We start from the raw sequence: 15892 nt of genomic DNA on the forward strand, positions 1-15892 counted from the left end.
GCATCCCGCGCCAGAGCACCCAACTTGCGGGCGGTTTACCCGGTTGGAATTCAAGATTATAATTTATAAAACACAGAGCTTTTAATAGAGTCTGCTATGAAATACCACTGCAGACACCGGAGGCCGTTATCCATTAAAAGAAAACTTTAATACCTGTGCAGCTGGCTCTGTGATGCACCTGATTGCATATTCGACTTCTAGAGTACGGCCATTCAAAGGTGGTGGATTCAAATCCCCCCAGAGCCAGATTTCAAATCTTATTTCTGCTACTTACCTGTAACAAAAAAAAATAATAATAATAATCGCGATCCCTACAGAAATTAAGACCATCCAGCACTCATTGCTTAGCTTTCAGGGTGGCTAAAGGTGGTTTTTGGTGGACGTTGGGGGCTGGAATTCTTTGGCAGCCGTCAAGCGGGCAATAGATCGAGCTAATCCGAATTCGGGCTCGGCGAAATTCTTTGGGGGACACGCTTTTCCACCAGAAAAATACAGCTCAGGGTCAACCGAAACATTTTGGCAAATTTGTGTCAAATTCAGTGAATTGTTTCAGTTGCGGGGGGGTGGGGTGGGATTCAAAACGTTTCATTGCAACGGGGGGGTCAAAACAAAACATTTCCATTCAAAGCCACTTTTCATTTCGCATGTCACGTCTACTTTATTCAGTTATAAAGGGTTTTTTAAAAGCTCCGAAATGAACCAAGTCGAACGAAAAGTTGAACCAATTTGGGGGGGTTGGTTTATTTCTGCTTTCCGTTTGCTGAATGTTGGGGTTTTTTTAAATCAGTTGGCTGGCAGCGCACGATTATTATTTGCCCCAATTTTTGAGTTTGGCCAGCCAACAGAAAAATCCGTAAATTGAAACCACGCCAGACAAAACCACCTTAAAATCCGGGCTTGAGATTAGTGATTTTTGGCATCTTCGGTTCGAGTTTCCAGTGTCCCACCTGGATTCACCACCCAAAGAGCCTCGTGATCAGAAAGTGCCTTCTAAAATATCTGGTTCTGTTAAGGTCGGTTAGCTGCGATCACGACTTACTTTTGCAAGTCTTAGCCTGTGAATTTAGGAGTACTCGGATGGCCGGGCATGTGACCTCGGTGAAGTGTGGCTAGCCCTCAGCAATGGGCTTTTAACAGGACCATCTTTTTGTTCCATGTTTCTCTGGCACCCAGCACAGTACGGGAATATAAGCACTCCGGAGCCTACCAAGGCCTCCTTGGCATGTCTACACCATGGGGGCCCAGGTACAAAACCACTGCTATGCCATTGTAGCGTCACGGTGTAGACACTTCCTCCAGTGGCTGCTAGATCTATGGAAGAATTCATCCGTCAAGCTAGCCGCGTCTACACCAGTGCACCGGGGCTGGGTTGACCTAATGTTTAAGTGTAGACCAGGCCTAAAGTTGCTTCCACAGTTCACCCACTGTCCTTCTTGTCTACTTCGACTTGATCGGGGCAAAAAGTCGAGTTTACCCTGTTGCGTGCACAGCAATTGCTGGCAGCCAGGTTTCAACTGCCGGGATAGGGTCCACGAACAAATTTGCTCTGGTTTAAATAAGACCATTTCACCGCTTCCCATTTAAAAATGGTGGTGGAGTGGGGGTTAAATCCAAGGAAATTTTCCAACTGGAAAGTCAGTTCTCGCTGAAGAAGCAAAAGATCTCATTTCGAAAAGGTCAGAATGGAACATTTCGCCCTACTCTTCATTTCAGCCCTATTTAAGAACATGGGGGATATTTCCAAAAAAAAAATAAATAAAATGGAAGCGAATTTCCAAACAAGGAGTCGGCGCTCCCCTGACAAATCAAAGCGCCTCTCAGTTCAAGAACGGCAAAATGAAACCTTTTGCCGCTTTCAAATTCACCCTCCCCCCCCACACAAATCCACACCACCCCCGAAGCGAAGAATTTGGTCAAACAGCTGCAGATTCACCAGCCCTTTCGGTGCCACCCAATCTGCAATTCTCACCAGCAATCATGTTGCGGATGAAAAAAATCCTCCCCTTCCCAGCTCCACCGAAAAGACGTGTTCCCGGCGCAGGCCAGGAAACGGGACCTGCGGGACCAGAGGATTGTCATGGAGCGGGCAATATAGATAAAACTTTACGTTATGTACACGGCCTGAAGGGAGGGGTCAGTACTTATACAAGGAGGTCTGTACAGTGTCTGCGTTGCGAGGCCTAAGGCCACGGCCTCCAGACGGCCGGCTGCGGGGGCTCCCCTTTCGAAGCCGCTGCCTCGTCCGTGTGTCTCTGAGGCGTCTCCGGGGCCCCGGGGCGGCGAAAGGGTCGGTGGCGTGGCACCGCGGGTGAGGATGGGCTGGGGGAGACCGGGCAGGCAGGCGGGGGAGGGAGGCCAGGCCGGAGCCTGCAGGCTGGCTCCGGCGGGCTGGGCTCCGGCGGCACCTGGCGGCACTTGGCGGCCAGGTAGAGGTGCAGGGTGTCGAGCAGCTGGCCCTGCGCACAGGGCTGGGCATCGCGGACGAAGGCAGAGAGCCGCAGCAGGCATTCCCGGAAGCCCAGCAGGTAGCAGCGCTGCAGAGGGTCGGCCTCCCCCGCCGGATCGGCTCCTGGGGGGGCATCAGGGGAGAGGGGGGATCAGTGCCATGCATGGGGGGACAGCGAGACATGCACTAGGGAAGTGGGGGGGGGTCAGTGCCGTGCATGGGGGAGGCAGAGAGACACACACAAGGGCACGGGAATGGGTAGTGTTGTACATGGGGGGACACACGGACACACACAGACGATGCCCGCCCGCCTGCAGTACCCTACCCCGCCCGGCGGGGGCACTCCAGTCCCGCAGGTAGCGCACAGCCAGCTCCAGGATCTCGGCCTTCTCCACTTTCTGGTTCTGCAGGGTCTGCAACACAAGAGGCCACGGACGGGGCTGAGGTGACCGGGGGATGGGGGAGGTGCGGGGGGGGGGTCTGGAGAAGGTGGGAAGGCATCAGTGGGGGAGGAGCTAGGGGGCTAATGGCAGAGGGTGGCTGGGAGACACTGGGCAGGCACTGGGGAGGTAGTGGGGGGGGGTCTGTCTGGGTGGGGCAGGGGTGCTCTGGGTGGGGGCTGCCTGAATGGGGCAAGGTGCTCGGGGCAGGTCTGTCCACTTGGGGGCTGGGGGCAGGTTTGTCTGGGTGGGGGTTTGGGGGTTGGGGAGCTCTGCGTGGAGGCTGGGGGCTGGGGGCTGTCTGGGTAGAGTGTAGGTTCAGGGGGGCTCTGGGTTGGGACCGCCTGGGTGGGGCAAAGCACTCAGGGTGGGGGCGCTCTGGGTGGGGGCTCTCTGGGGGGGCAGGGGGCTCGGGACGGATGCTAGGGGCTGTCTGGGGGTGGCAAGGGGCTCAGGACAGGCGTTGGGGGCTGAGTGGGGCTGATGGGGGGCTCGGGACAGGTGCTGGGGGCTGTCTGGGTGCGGGGGATGGAGGCTCTGGGTGGGGGCTCTCTGGGGGCAGGGGGTGGGTGGGGGAGCAGGGCAGGGGCTTGGGGCAGGCACTGGGGGCTGTCTGGATGGGGAGGGTGGGGGGCTCAGGATGGGCACTGGGGGTGTATGGGGGGAAGGGGGCTCAGGACGGGCACTGGGGGCTGTATGGGGGGGAAGGGGGCTCGGGACAGGCGCTGGGGGCTGTCTGGTTGGGGGGGCTCGGGGCTCGGGAGGGGCGCTGGGGGCTGTCTGGGTGGGCAGCGGGCTTGGGACGTGAGCAGTGGGCTCTCTGGGTGGGGGGCACAGGGGGCTGTCTGGGGGGGCCAGGGGGCTCTCGGGAGGGGCAGGGGGCTCTCTGGGTGGGGGGCGCAGGGGGCTCTCGGGAGGGGCAGAGGGTCAGGAGGCTCTCTGGGGGCGGCAGGGAGCTGTCTGGGTGGGGGGGGCGGAGGGCTCGGAGGGGCGCAGGGGGGGCAGGGGGCTGTCTGAGGCGGCAGGGGGCTGTCTGGGGGGGGCATGGGGCTCGGAGGGGTGTGGGGGGGCAGGGGGCTGTCTGGGTGGGGGGCGGGAAACTCAGAGGGGCTCTGGGGGCTGTCTGGGGGGGCAGGGGGCAGGAGGCTCTCTGGGTGGGGGGCGCAGGGGGCTGTCGGGAGGGGGAGGGCAGGGGGCTGTCTGGGTGGGGGGCGCGGGGGGCTCAGAAGGGGCTCTGGGGGCTGTCTGGGGGGGCAGGGGGCAGGAGGCTCTCTGGGTGGGGGGCGCAGGGTGCTATCGGGAGGGGGAGGGCAGGGGGCTGTCTGGGTGGGGGGCACGGGGGGCTCGGGAGGGGCTCTGGGGGCTGTCTGGGGGGGCAGGGGGCAGGAGGCTCTCTGGGTGGGGGGCGCAGGGGGCTGTCGGGAGGGGCAGGAGGGCAGGAGGCTGTCTGGGGACGGCAGGGGGCTGTCTGGGTGGGGGCGCGGGGGGCTCGGGAGGGGCTCTGGGGGCTGTCTGGGGGGGCAGGGGCAGGAGGCTCTCTGGGTGGGGGGGCGGGGTCTTGGAGGGGCTCTGGGGGCTGTCTGGGGGGGCAGGGGGCAGGAGGCTCTCTGGGTGGGGGCACAGGGGGCTCTCGGGAGGGGCATGGGGTTAAGGGGGCTCTCTGAGGGCGGCAGGGGGCTGTCTGGGTGGGGGGGCAGAGGGCTCGGAGGGGCGCAGGGGGGGCAGGGGGCTGTCTGAGGTGGCAGGGGGCTGTCTGGGGGGGCAGGGGGCTCGGAGGGGTGCGGGGGGGCAGGGGGCTGTCTGGGGGGTGCGGGGGGCTCGGGAGGGGCTCTGGGGGCTGTCTGGGGGGCAGGGGGCAGGAGGCTCTCTGGGTGGGGGGCGCAGGGGGCTGTCGGGAGGGGGAGAGCAGGGGGCTGTCTGGGTGGGGGGCGCGGGGGGCTCGGGAGGGGCTCTGGGGGCTGTTGGGGGGCAGGGGGCAGGAGGCTCTCTGGGTGGGGGGCGCAGGGGGCTGTCGGGAGGGGGAGAGCAGGGGGCTGTCTGGGTGGGGGGCGCGGGGGGCTCGGGAGGGGCTCTGGGGTCTGTCTGGGGGGGCAGGGGGCAGGAGGCTCTCTGGGTGGGGGCACAGGGGGCTCTCGGGAGGGGCATGGGGTTAAGGGGGCTCTCTGAGGGCGGCAGGGGGCTGTCTGGGTGGGGGGGCAGAGGGCTCGGAGGGGCGCAGGGGGGGCAGGGGGCTGTCTGAGGTGGCAGGGGGCTGTCTGGGGGGGCATGGGGCTCGGAGGGGTGCGGGGGGGCAGGGGGCTGTCTGGGGGGTGCGTGGGGCTCGGGAGGGGCTCTGGGGGCTGTCTGGGGGGCAGGGGGCAGGAGGCTCTCTGGGTGGGGGGCGCAGGGGGCTGTCGGGAGGGGGAGAGCAGGGGGCTGTCTGGGTGGGGGGCGCGGGGGGCTCGGGAGGGGCTCTGGGGGCTGTTGGGGGGCAGGGGGCAGGAGGCTCTCTGGGTGGGGGGCGCAGGGGGCTGTCGGGAGGGGGAGAGCAGGGGGCTGTCTGGGTGGGGGGCGCGGGGGGCTCGGGAGGGGCTCTGGGGTCTGTCTGGGGGGGCAGGGGGCAGGAGGCTCTCTGGGTGGGGGCACAGGGGGCTCTCGGGAGGGGCATGGGGTTAAGGGGGCTCTCTGAGGGCGGCAGGGGGCTGTCTGGGTGGGGGGGCAGAGGGCTCGGAGGGGCGCAGGGGGGGCAGGGGGCTGTCTGAGGTGGCAGGGGGCTGTCTGGGGGGGCATGGGGCTCGGAGGGGTGCGGGGGGGCAGGGGGCTGTCTGGGGGGTGCGTGGGGCTCGGGAGGGGCTCTGGGGGCTGTCTGGGGGGCAGGGGGCAGGAGGCTCTCTGGGTGGGGGGCGCAGGGGGCTGTCGGGAGGGGGAGAGCAGGGGGCTGTCTGGGTGGGGGGCGCGGGGGGCTCGGGAGGGGCTCTGGGGGCTGTTGGGGGGCAGGGGGCAGGAGGCTCTCTGGGTGGGGGGCGCAGGGGGCTGTCGGGAGGGGGAGAGCAGGGGGCTGTCTGGGTGGGGGGCTCGGGGGGCTCGGGAGGGGCTCTGGGGGCTGTCGGGGGGGCAGGGGGCAGGAGGCTCTCTGGGTGGGGGCACAGGGGGCTCTCGGGAGGGGCATGGGGTTAAGGGGGCTCTCTGAGGGCGGCAGGGGGCTGTCTGGGTGGGGGGGCGGAGGGCTCGGAGGGGCGCAGGGGGGGCAGGGGGCTGTCTGGGGGGGCATGGGGCTCGGAGGGGCGCGGGGGGGCAGGGGGCTGTCTGGGGGGGGCGGGGGGCTCAGAGGGGCTCTGGGGGCTGTCTGGGGGGGCAGGGGGCAGGAGGCTCTCTGGGTGGGGGGCACAGGGGGCTCTCTGGGGGCGGCAGGGGGCTGTCTGGGTGGGGGGCGGGGGGCTCGGGGGCCCCCAGGGCGCACGGCGGGGGCGCACTGACCTGGTGCCGGGTCCGGTCCAGCAGCAGGACCCGCAGCTCCTCCAGGCTCCGGTTGATCCGCTCCCGCCTGCGCTTCTCCGCCAGCGGCTTCAGCATCTGGCCGGGAGAGCGCAAGGGAGGCGCGAAGCCCCTCAGCCCCCCGCGGCACTGGGGCGCCCGGACCCCCGCCCCCGCCGCCCCTGGGCGCCCCCGGCCGGGGAACCCGCTTCGCTCCCTCTGTGCACCCCCCGCTGACTCCCAAATACCCCGCCCGAGACCTGCACCCCCCCCGGCCCCCCCAAATACCCCGCCCGAGACCTGCAACCCCTGGGCTCCCCCAAATACCCCGCCCGAGACCTGCACCCCCCCGGCCCCCCAAATACCCCGCCCGAGTCCTGCACCCCCCCCGGACCCCCCAAATACCCCGCCCGAGACCTGCACCCCCCCGGCCCCCCAAATACCCCGCCCGAGTCGTGCAGCTCCCCGGGCCCCCCAAATACCCCGCCCGAGTCTTGCACTTACCCGGGCCCCCCCAAATACCCCGCCCGAGACCTGCACCCCCCGGGCTCCCCCAAATACCCCGCCCGAGACCTGCACCCCCCCGGCCCCCCAAATACCCCGCCCGAGTCCTGCACCCCCGGCCCCCCCAAATACCCCGCCCGAGTCCTGCACCCCCCCGGCCCCCCCAAATACCGCGCCCGAGACCTGCACCCCCCGGGCTCCCCCAAATACCCCGCCCGAGTCCTGCACCCCCCGGCCCTCCCAAATACCCCGCCCGAGACCTGCACCCCCCCGGGCTCCCCCAAATACCCCGCCCGAGACCTGCACCCCCCCGGGCTCCCCCAAATACCCCGCCCGAGACCTGCACCCCCCGGCCCCCCAAATACCCCGCCCAAGTCCTGCACCCCCGGGCCCCCCAAATACTCAGCCAGAGACCAGCACCCCTCCGGCCCCCCCAAATACTCCGCCCGAGACCTGCAGCTCCCCGGGCCCTCCAAGTACCCCGCCCAAGTCCTGCACCCCCGGGCCCCCCAAATACTCCGCCAGAGACCTGCACCCCTCCGGCCCCCCCAAATACCCCGCCCGAGTCCTGCAGCTCCCCGGGCCCCCCAAATACCCCGCCCGAGACCTGCACCCCTCCGGCCCCCCCAAATACCCCGCCCGAGTCCTGCACCCCCCCGGGCCCCCCAAATACCCCGCCCGAGTCCTGCACCCCCGGCCCTCCCAAATACCCCGCCCGAGACCTGCACCCCCCCGGGCTCCCCCAAATACCCCGCCCGAGACCTGCACCCCCCCGGCCCCCCCAAATACCCCGCCCGAGTCCTGCACCCCCCGGCCCCCCCAAATACCCCGCCCGAGTCCTGCACCCCCTGGCCCCCCAAATACTCCGCCAGAGACCTGCACCCCTCCGGCCCCCCCAAATACCCCGCCCGAGTCCTGCAGCTCCCCGGGCCCCCCAAATACCCCGCCCGAGACCTGCACCCCTCCGGCCCCCCCAAATACCCCGCCCGAGTCCTGCACCCCCCCGGCCCCCGCAAATACCCCGCCCGAGTCCTGCACCCCCGGCCCTCCCAAATACCCCGCCCGAGACCTGCACCCCCCCGGGCTCCCCCAAATACCCCGCCCGAGACCTGCACCCCCCCGGCCCCCCCAAATACCCCGCCCGAGTCCTGCACCCCCCGGCCCCCCCAAATACCCCGCCCGAGACCTGCACCCCCCCGGCCCCCCAAATACCCCGCCCGAGTCCTGCACCCCCCGGCCCCCCCAAATACCCGCCCGAGACCTGCACCCCTCCGGCCCCCCCAAATACCCCGCCCGAGATCTGCACACCCCCCCCCCCGCTGATCCCCAAACACTCCGCCCGATACATGCAGCCCCTCGGGCCCCCCCACATACCCTGCCCGATACCTGCACACCCCCCCGGTGACTCCCAAATACCTCGCCCGAGACCTGAACCTCCCCGGGCCCCCCAAATACCCCGCCCGAGTCCTGCACCCCCCGGGCCCCCCCAAATACCCCGCCCGAGACCTGCACCCTCCCGGCCCCCCCAAATACCCCGCCCGAGACCTGCACCCCCTGGCCCCCCAAATACTCCGCCAGAGACCTGCACCCCTCCGGCCCCCCCAAATACCCCGCCCGAGACCTGCAGCTCCCCGGGCCCCCCAAATACCCCCCCCCGAGACCTGCACTTCCCCGGGCCCCCCAAATACCCCGCCCGAGTCCTGCACCCCCCGGGCTCCCCCAAATACCCCGCCCGATACCCGCACCCCCCCGGCCCCCCAAATACCCCGCCCGAGTCGTGCACCCCCGCCCCCCCAAATACCCCGCCCAAGTCCTGAACCCCCGGGCCCCCCAAATACTCCGCCAGAGACCTGCACCCCTCCGGCTCCCCCAAATACCCCGCCCGAGACCTGCACTTCCCCGGGCCCCCCAAATACCCCGCCCGAGTCCTGCACCCCCCCGGGCTCCCCCAAATACCCCGCCCGATACCTGCACCCCCCGACCCCCCAAATACCCCGCCCGAGTCGTGCACCCCCCGGACCCCCCAAATACCCCGCCCGAGTCCTGCACTCCCCGCTCCCCAATACCCCGCCCGAGACCTGCACCCCCCCGGTCACCCCAAATACCCCGCCCGAGACCTGCACTCCCCGCTCCCCAAATACCCTGCCCGAGTCCTGCACCCCCCACCTCGCTGATCCCCAAACACTCCGCCCAATACCTGCACCCCGACCGGGCCCGCCCAAATACCCTGCCCGAGTCCTGCACCCCCCGGGTCCCCCCAAATACCCCGCCCGAGACCTGCACCCCCCGGGCTCCCCCAAATACCCTGCCCGAGTCCTGCACCCCCCGGGTCCCCCCAAATACCCCGCCCGAGACCTGCACCCCCCGGGTCCCCCCAAATACCCCGCCCGAGACCTGCACCCACCGGGCTCCCCCAAATACCCCGCCCGAGACCTGCACCCCCCCGGGCTCCCCCAAATACCCCGCCCGAGACCTGCACACACCCCCGCTGACCCCCAAATACTCTGCCCGAGACCTGCACCCCCCCACTCCCCAAATACCCCACCCAGGAGTTGCTCCCCCCCGCTGCGCCCCAAATACAGACCCCTAGACTCCCCCGCTGACCCCCAAATAACCCAGCCTGCACCTCCCCCCAAATACCCCGTCCGAGACCTGCCCCCCCTTCTCCCAAATACCCCCCCCCGGGAGCTTCACCCCGCTGTCTCCCAAATACTCGCCCGAGACCTGCAACCCCGCGCTGCCCCCCAATACCCCATCGGGGAGATTCACCCCCCTCTATCCCCTAAATAACCCCCCGCCCCCCCCCAACCCCTGCTCCCGCCTCCGGCCTCATCCCCGCCCCCCGCAGGACCCCGCGGGCGCTCCCGGGCACCCCACCCATCCCCGGGGGCCCCAGCGCACCTTCCTCGGCGCGGCGGGTTCCGAGCCGCCCTTGGTCACCATGTGGCCCCGAGCCCTGCTCCTTGTCCGGGAGAAACAAAGGCTCTGGCGCGTAGCCAGCCCCTCTTTTATACCCCCCCGCCCGCCTCCCCACCCCCCAGGTGCCCAGCGAGCCGGCCGGGCCCCTCCCTCCCCAGCCGCCCCCCCCCCCGACACCTGCCTCCTCCCCTCCCCTCCACCCACCCACCACCCTTTGCTGTTGGCTGGGGTCGTTTTGGCTCCAAGCTGCTAAAATCCCCCGGGGTGTGAAGAGCAAATTGACCCCGGGTCTGGCACCGGCCGGGCGCCCCCTCCCCTTCCCCACGGGCTCGGGGCTGGGGCCTGGAGGAGAGAGGGGGGCGCATGTTGTCACCTATGTGCATGGCACGGACGCCTGGCAACGGGCGCAGGGTGCCCAGCGCCTGGCACGGACCCTGGCAGCGGGCGCAGGGTGCCGAGCGCCTGGCACGGACCCTGGCAGTGGGCGCAGGGTGCGAGCGCCTGGCACGGACCCTGGCAGCGGGCGCAGGGTGCCGAGCGCCTGGCACGGACCCTGGCAGCGGGCGCAGGGTGCCGAGCGCCTGGCACGGACCCTGGCAGCGGGCGCAGGGTGCGAGCGCCTGGCACGGACCCTGGCAACGGGCGCAGGGTGCCGAGCGCCTGGCACGGACCCTGGCAGCGGGCGCAGGGTGCCGAGCGCCTGGCACGGACCCTGGCAGTGGGCGCAGGGTGCCGAGCTCCTGGCATGGACCCTGGCAGCGGGCGCAGGGTGCCGAGCGCCTGGCACGGACCCTGGCAGTGGGCGCAGGGTGCCGAGCGCCTGGCACGGACCCTGGCAGTGGGCGCAGGGTGCCGAGCGCCTGGCATGGACCCTGGCAGTGGGCGCAGGGTGCCGAGCGTGGCCCAGGGCGCATGCGACAGATGTGTCTGCGCTGGGAGGGGGCACAGCTGGTGCCTTTAGGAAACTGGGGGGGGGTGTTATGAGTAGGGAGGGGACACACGGGAAGGGGGAGTATGCCGGTCCAAGATGGGCCGACCCGAAGGACCCCCTGCGAGGAGGGAGCCCAACGGCGGAGGGGAATGGAAAGAGGGAAGGGGGGCAGGAATGCGTGGGGGAGTGGGGGGCAGGAGTGGGTGCGTGGGGGAGAAGGAGGCAGGAATGCGTGGGGGAGAGGGGGGCAGGAATGGGTGCATGGAGAGGGGGGCAGGAGTGGGTGCGTGGGGGAGAGGGGGCAGGAGTGGGTGCGTGGAGAGGGGGGCAGGAGTGGGTGCGTGGGGGAGAGGGGGGCAGGAGTGGGTGCGTGGAGAGGGGGGCAGGAGTGGGTGCGTGGGGGAGAGGGGGGCAGGAGTGGGTGCGTGGAGAGGGGGGCAGGAGTGGGTGCGTGGGGGAGAGGGGGGCAGGAGTGGGTGCGTGGAGGTGGAGGGGGGAGGCTGGAAGGAAGTGAACGTTGGTTTCTGCCCCCCAGCCCAGCCCAGCCCAGGGGCTCATCCGTCTGTCCCCCGTGGAGCCGCCCGGCTGGGTCCAGCCCCAGCCACCAGGGGGGCGGTTTTTGGTGGGGGGCAATGGCCCGAAATGTGCTGCTTTCCCCGTGGAGACGAAGTTTCTCCCGCGTGTGTGTTGTGTGCTGCCCCCTGCTGGAGAGGACGAGCCGGGCCGTCGGGGTGGGGGTGAGGGTCGGGGGGAGCCATTACCATCTGGCATCCGGCCTTTGGTTCCCTCTTCTTAAAAAGCCACGATAGAGAGAATGGTCACACAGGGGTTAAACAGACAGGGAGAAATAGGCAGGGAGATGTAATCCTTAGGTTAGACATCAGAGAGCTAGATAGAGGGGGGTGGATGGGGATAGATAGATAGATAGATAGATAGATAGATAGATAGATAGATAGATAGATAGATAGATAGATAGATAGAGGGGGTGGATGGGGATAGATAGATAGATAGATAGATAGATAGATAGAGGGGGTGGATGGGGATAGATAGATAGATAGATAGATAGATAGAGGGGGTGGATGGGGATAGATAGATAGATAGATAGATAGATAGATAGATAGATAGATAGATAGATAGATAGATAGATAGATAGAGGGGGTGGATGGGGATAGATAGATAGATAGATAGATAGATAGATAGATAGATAGATAGATAGAGGGGGTGGATGGGGATAGATAGATAGATAGATAGATAGATAGAGGGGGTGGATGGGGATAGATAGATAGATAGATAGATAGAGGGGGTGGATGGGGATAGATAGATAGATAGATAGATAGATAGATAGATAGATAGATAGATAGATAGATAGATAGATAACAGAAGGGATCATGGATAGTCTGGGGACACGAGGGCCGGGGAGATGATGTGTACGGGGGACATGGGAGGATAGACAGAGAGAGGGAGGTGTGTGGGGATGGATAGACAGAGGGTGTGTAGATAGATAGATAGAAGGAGTGTATAAGGATAGATAGAAACATAGATGGGGGGATGGATGGATGGGGGGATGGATGGATGGATGGGAGGTGTATGGGGATGTATGGATAGATGGGGGGATGGATGGATGGATGGATGGGGGTGTACGAGGCTGGATGTTTGGATAGATGGGGTGGATGGGGATGGATGGATGGGGTGTATGGGGATGGATGGAGAGAGGGGGTGTATGGGGATAGATAGATAGATAGATAGATGGAGGGGATGGATGGATAGATAGAGGGGGTGTATGGGGATGGATGGATGGATGGGAGGTGTACGGGGATGGATGGATGGATGGATGGATAGAGGGGGTGGATGGGGGTGGATGGATGAGGGGTGTACAGGGATGGATGGATGGATAGAGGGGGTAGATGGGGGTGGATGGATGGATGAATGGGGGGTGGATGGGGATGAATGGATGGATGGGGGGTGTACAGGGATGGATGGATGGATAGAGAGGGTGGATGGGAATTGATGGGTGTGACAGTCAAAAGCAAAAAGCCTGCCCTGGGAAAATCCCTTTTCTTTCTCACCTGCAGCTTCCTGGGGCGCTGATGGGGCTGGGACAGCCGGTGTCCTGGCCCAGGAGGTGTTGGGGGAAGTTCTCACACTTCAGCTCAAAGCTGGAGATGCCATATGGGTTTTTATGGCTTGAGAAATCACAGCAGCCCGGAATTAACGTGCCTGAAACGGATGGCTGCTAACTGCGGGTTGGGGGGGGGGTCTACCCCAGCTCTGACACCTGGAGAACAGAAGGGAGCATGGATAGTCTGGGGACGCCAGGGCTGGGGAGATGATGTGTATGGGGGGCAAGGGTGGATAGACAGAGAGGGAGTTGTATGGGGGTAGATAGAGAGAGGGTGTGAAGGGTGGATAGATAGATAGAGGGTGTTTATGGGGCTGGATGGATGGATGGCTAGAGGGGGGTATGGGGTGGACAGATAGAGGGTGTGTAGGGGAATGGGTAGATAGAGGCAGCTTATGGGAAAGGGTGCATGGATGGCTTGAAAGAGGGGGCCTGAGGATGTGTGGGTAGACAGGTGGTGGGGGTGTATGGGGATGGGTGTATGGGGGGGCCTGAGGATGTGTGCGTAGACAGGTGGTGGGGGTGTATGGGGATGGGTGGATGGGGGGGCCTGAGGATGTGCGGGTAGACAGGTGGTGGGGGTGTATGGGGATGGGTGGATGGGGGGGCCTGAGGATGTGCGGGTAGACAGGTGTGGGTGGATGGATCCCATCGATGATCATGTGACAAAAATTAGCCGGCAGGTTATAAAAAAAAGATCCGGAAAGAGCTCAAGATAGAAACTCTTGTGAGCTAAGTCGATGGATCTAGGTTCTCACCCCGCGTAACGTTCTCTCGGCAGCCCTTCTCTGGGGCATGTTTCTCCCTTACCCGGGGCCCACTCTCCGGCTGTCTGGGGCAGATGTTGGGAGTGGGGGGCAGCAGCAACCCTGTGCACTGGAAGCGGAGAACTGGGACAGCTGTGGAGAGCCAGATGTTGAAACATCTGCAAGGGGGGATAGGCAGGTAGGGAAAGCCGCTGGCAGCTGCATTGGTGGTTCAGTGGTAGAATTCTCGCCTGCCACGCGGGAGGCCCGGGTTCGATTCCCGGCCAATGCAACCAAGTAGTTTTTGGTTGGTTTTCTGCTTTCCCCAATATCGTGCATCCCCGGCAGAGAGTCAACAGCGATGTCCATTCTCCGCTCTCATCCTTCTTCTTTCCCACGGCGATGGGGTGACCAGAGAGCAAGGGTGAAAAATCCAGGGATGGGGAGGGTTTCATTGCCTGTATAAAACAAAACCCCTAATATAGGGACGGCCCCGTTAATATCAGGGCATCTGCTCACCCTATCTGGCATGAGCCAAACCGCAAAAGTGATGGCGGGACACAGATTGGCTCTTAAGGTTCCCGCACCCTCTATCTATCCATCCCCACACACCCCATCCATCCATCCATGCACCCATTCCCATAAATACCCTGCATCTATCCAGCCCAGAGCCCGGGGGATAGCCATGGGAATGGATGAACCTAAACTGGGCAATTGTCCATGATGTGCCACTCGTCCTGATTGTCATTACACAGGGTGGCTAAGTCTGTTTGGCCCATCTTATCCCAGCCTGGTTTCCCATCTTGTTGCCCTTCTGGGTGACGCAGGCCTGGGGCCTCCCACATCCCCGCAGGGCTCCCATTTCTCCAGGCTTCTCAGCTGGCTGCTACAGCCATGTTCTCTTATTATTCTCATCATCATTGTTGGGGGTAGGGAGGGGGAGTCTGGGTGATTTCGGTCAAGGCTCCTTGCCTCCCTGGCCCCTGTTTCTCTCCCTCACCACCCCCAACCAGCGAGAAACACACGGAAAGATCTAACAGGCCTAAAATCTTTCTCCCCCCTCCCTCCATTGGTAGACCACATGGGTGACAATCCAGGTCATCGGAGGGGGCGCAGCGCTGTGGTCAAGAGGCAAGGAGCATGGTGGGCCTGGGGTGCTCACGGCAATGGGGGGGGGAGGCAGTGGGAGCGGGGGTGCATATGTGGAGGAGCTGAGGGAGACAACAGGGGCCAAAGGGGATGGGTTGGGATGGATGGGGTGGCAGCAGGGGCCTGGGGATGACAAAATACAAGTTCATCCAGAGTGCCATTTTCCCTAGGCTGGCCCTGCTTCCCTCCCATCAATTGCTTCCTGAGGAAAACTTGATTGGAACAAGGCTGGTGGGAGCTGGTTTTCTTTCCGTCACCCACATGCCCCACATCAGGTTTCTACAGCCAAACCCTGTGGGCCCAAGTTTGAGGGGGTATCTCTGGAGGGGATATTCGGGTAGGGCAGGGCCATATTCCTGTGGGGTGAGCCTGGGCACCCTACACATAGACCCTCTCAGCTAATCTTTGCAATCCCCCATTCCGGGAACTCCAGCAGCAGTTTCCCGATTTCCCCCCACCCCAGCCCCCAGCCCAGTGGTGGGAGCCTGGGAACGCCTGCCAGGGGTGTGTGTGTCAATTCCCCTCTTTTCATCCAGCCGATGAAAGTGACAATATTGCTCCAAAGCACCCCGGTCTCCACACCTGAAGCCATCAAGGGAGGCAGGGAGGAGTATCATTTGCTATGGGTCAAAGGGGGGGGGCTGTTGGACCCCCCCAGCCCTTGGTTCATCTCCCCCACTAAAAAACAACAACAACTTTTCATCGGTCTATCTTGTCCTCCCCCCAGGTCTTTACAGGACATGAGATAATGACCGGTAATATCGATATCCTGACACAACTTGCCCCCCTTCACCACCCAGGAATTTTTCTGAATTAATGCCAAGGCTGGTTTGGAGCAATCCTGTCACTGTGAGTGAGTGAGGAACAAAGGAAGGAAGGAAGGAAGGAGGGAAGGAAGGAAGAACGAAAAAAGAGAAAATCTAAAAGAAAGAAAGAAAGAAAGAAAGAAAGAAAGAAAGAAAGAAAGAAAGAAAGAAAGAAAGAAAGAAAGAAAGAAAGAAAGAAAGAAAGAAAATCCCATTAAAAAAAAGAAAGACAAAATCTAAGAAAGAAAAAAAACCCAGGAAAGAAAGGAAAAAAGAAAGAAAGAAAGTGCAGGCCCAGAGTGAGAGGCAGAGGAGAGGGGTGTGAGGAAGAGGAAGGAGAAGAGGAAGGAAAAGGGGAAGACAAGAGCCAGCCCCCAGG

General features: G+C 64.1%; 1 protein-coding gene across 1 annotated transcript; it reads right to left on the reverse strand.

Moving 5' to 3' along the window:
• Positions 1-2180: 2180 nt before the first annotated feature.
• Positions 2181-9786, reverse strand: LOC311514054 (transcription factor HES-7-like; the record flags this gene model as incomplete). The annotated part of the gene is made up of 4 exons (XM_084616360.1): positions 2181-2569; positions 2772-2859; positions 6343-6438; positions 9745-9786. 4 exons carry the CDS (start codon positions 9784-9786, stop codon positions 2181-2183), a joined length of 615 nt encoding a protein of 204 aa, XP_084472486.1.
• Between the last annotated feature and the right edge of the window lie 6106 nt (positions 9787-15892).

This window comes from Lepidochelys olivacea (assembly GCF_965140295.1).
Source record: "Lepidochelys olivacea isolate rLepOli2 genome assembly, chromosome: 28".
In the NCBI taxonomy this organism is placed as follows: Eukaryota; Metazoa; Chordata; order Testudines; family Cheloniidae; genus Lepidochelys; species Lepidochelys olivacea.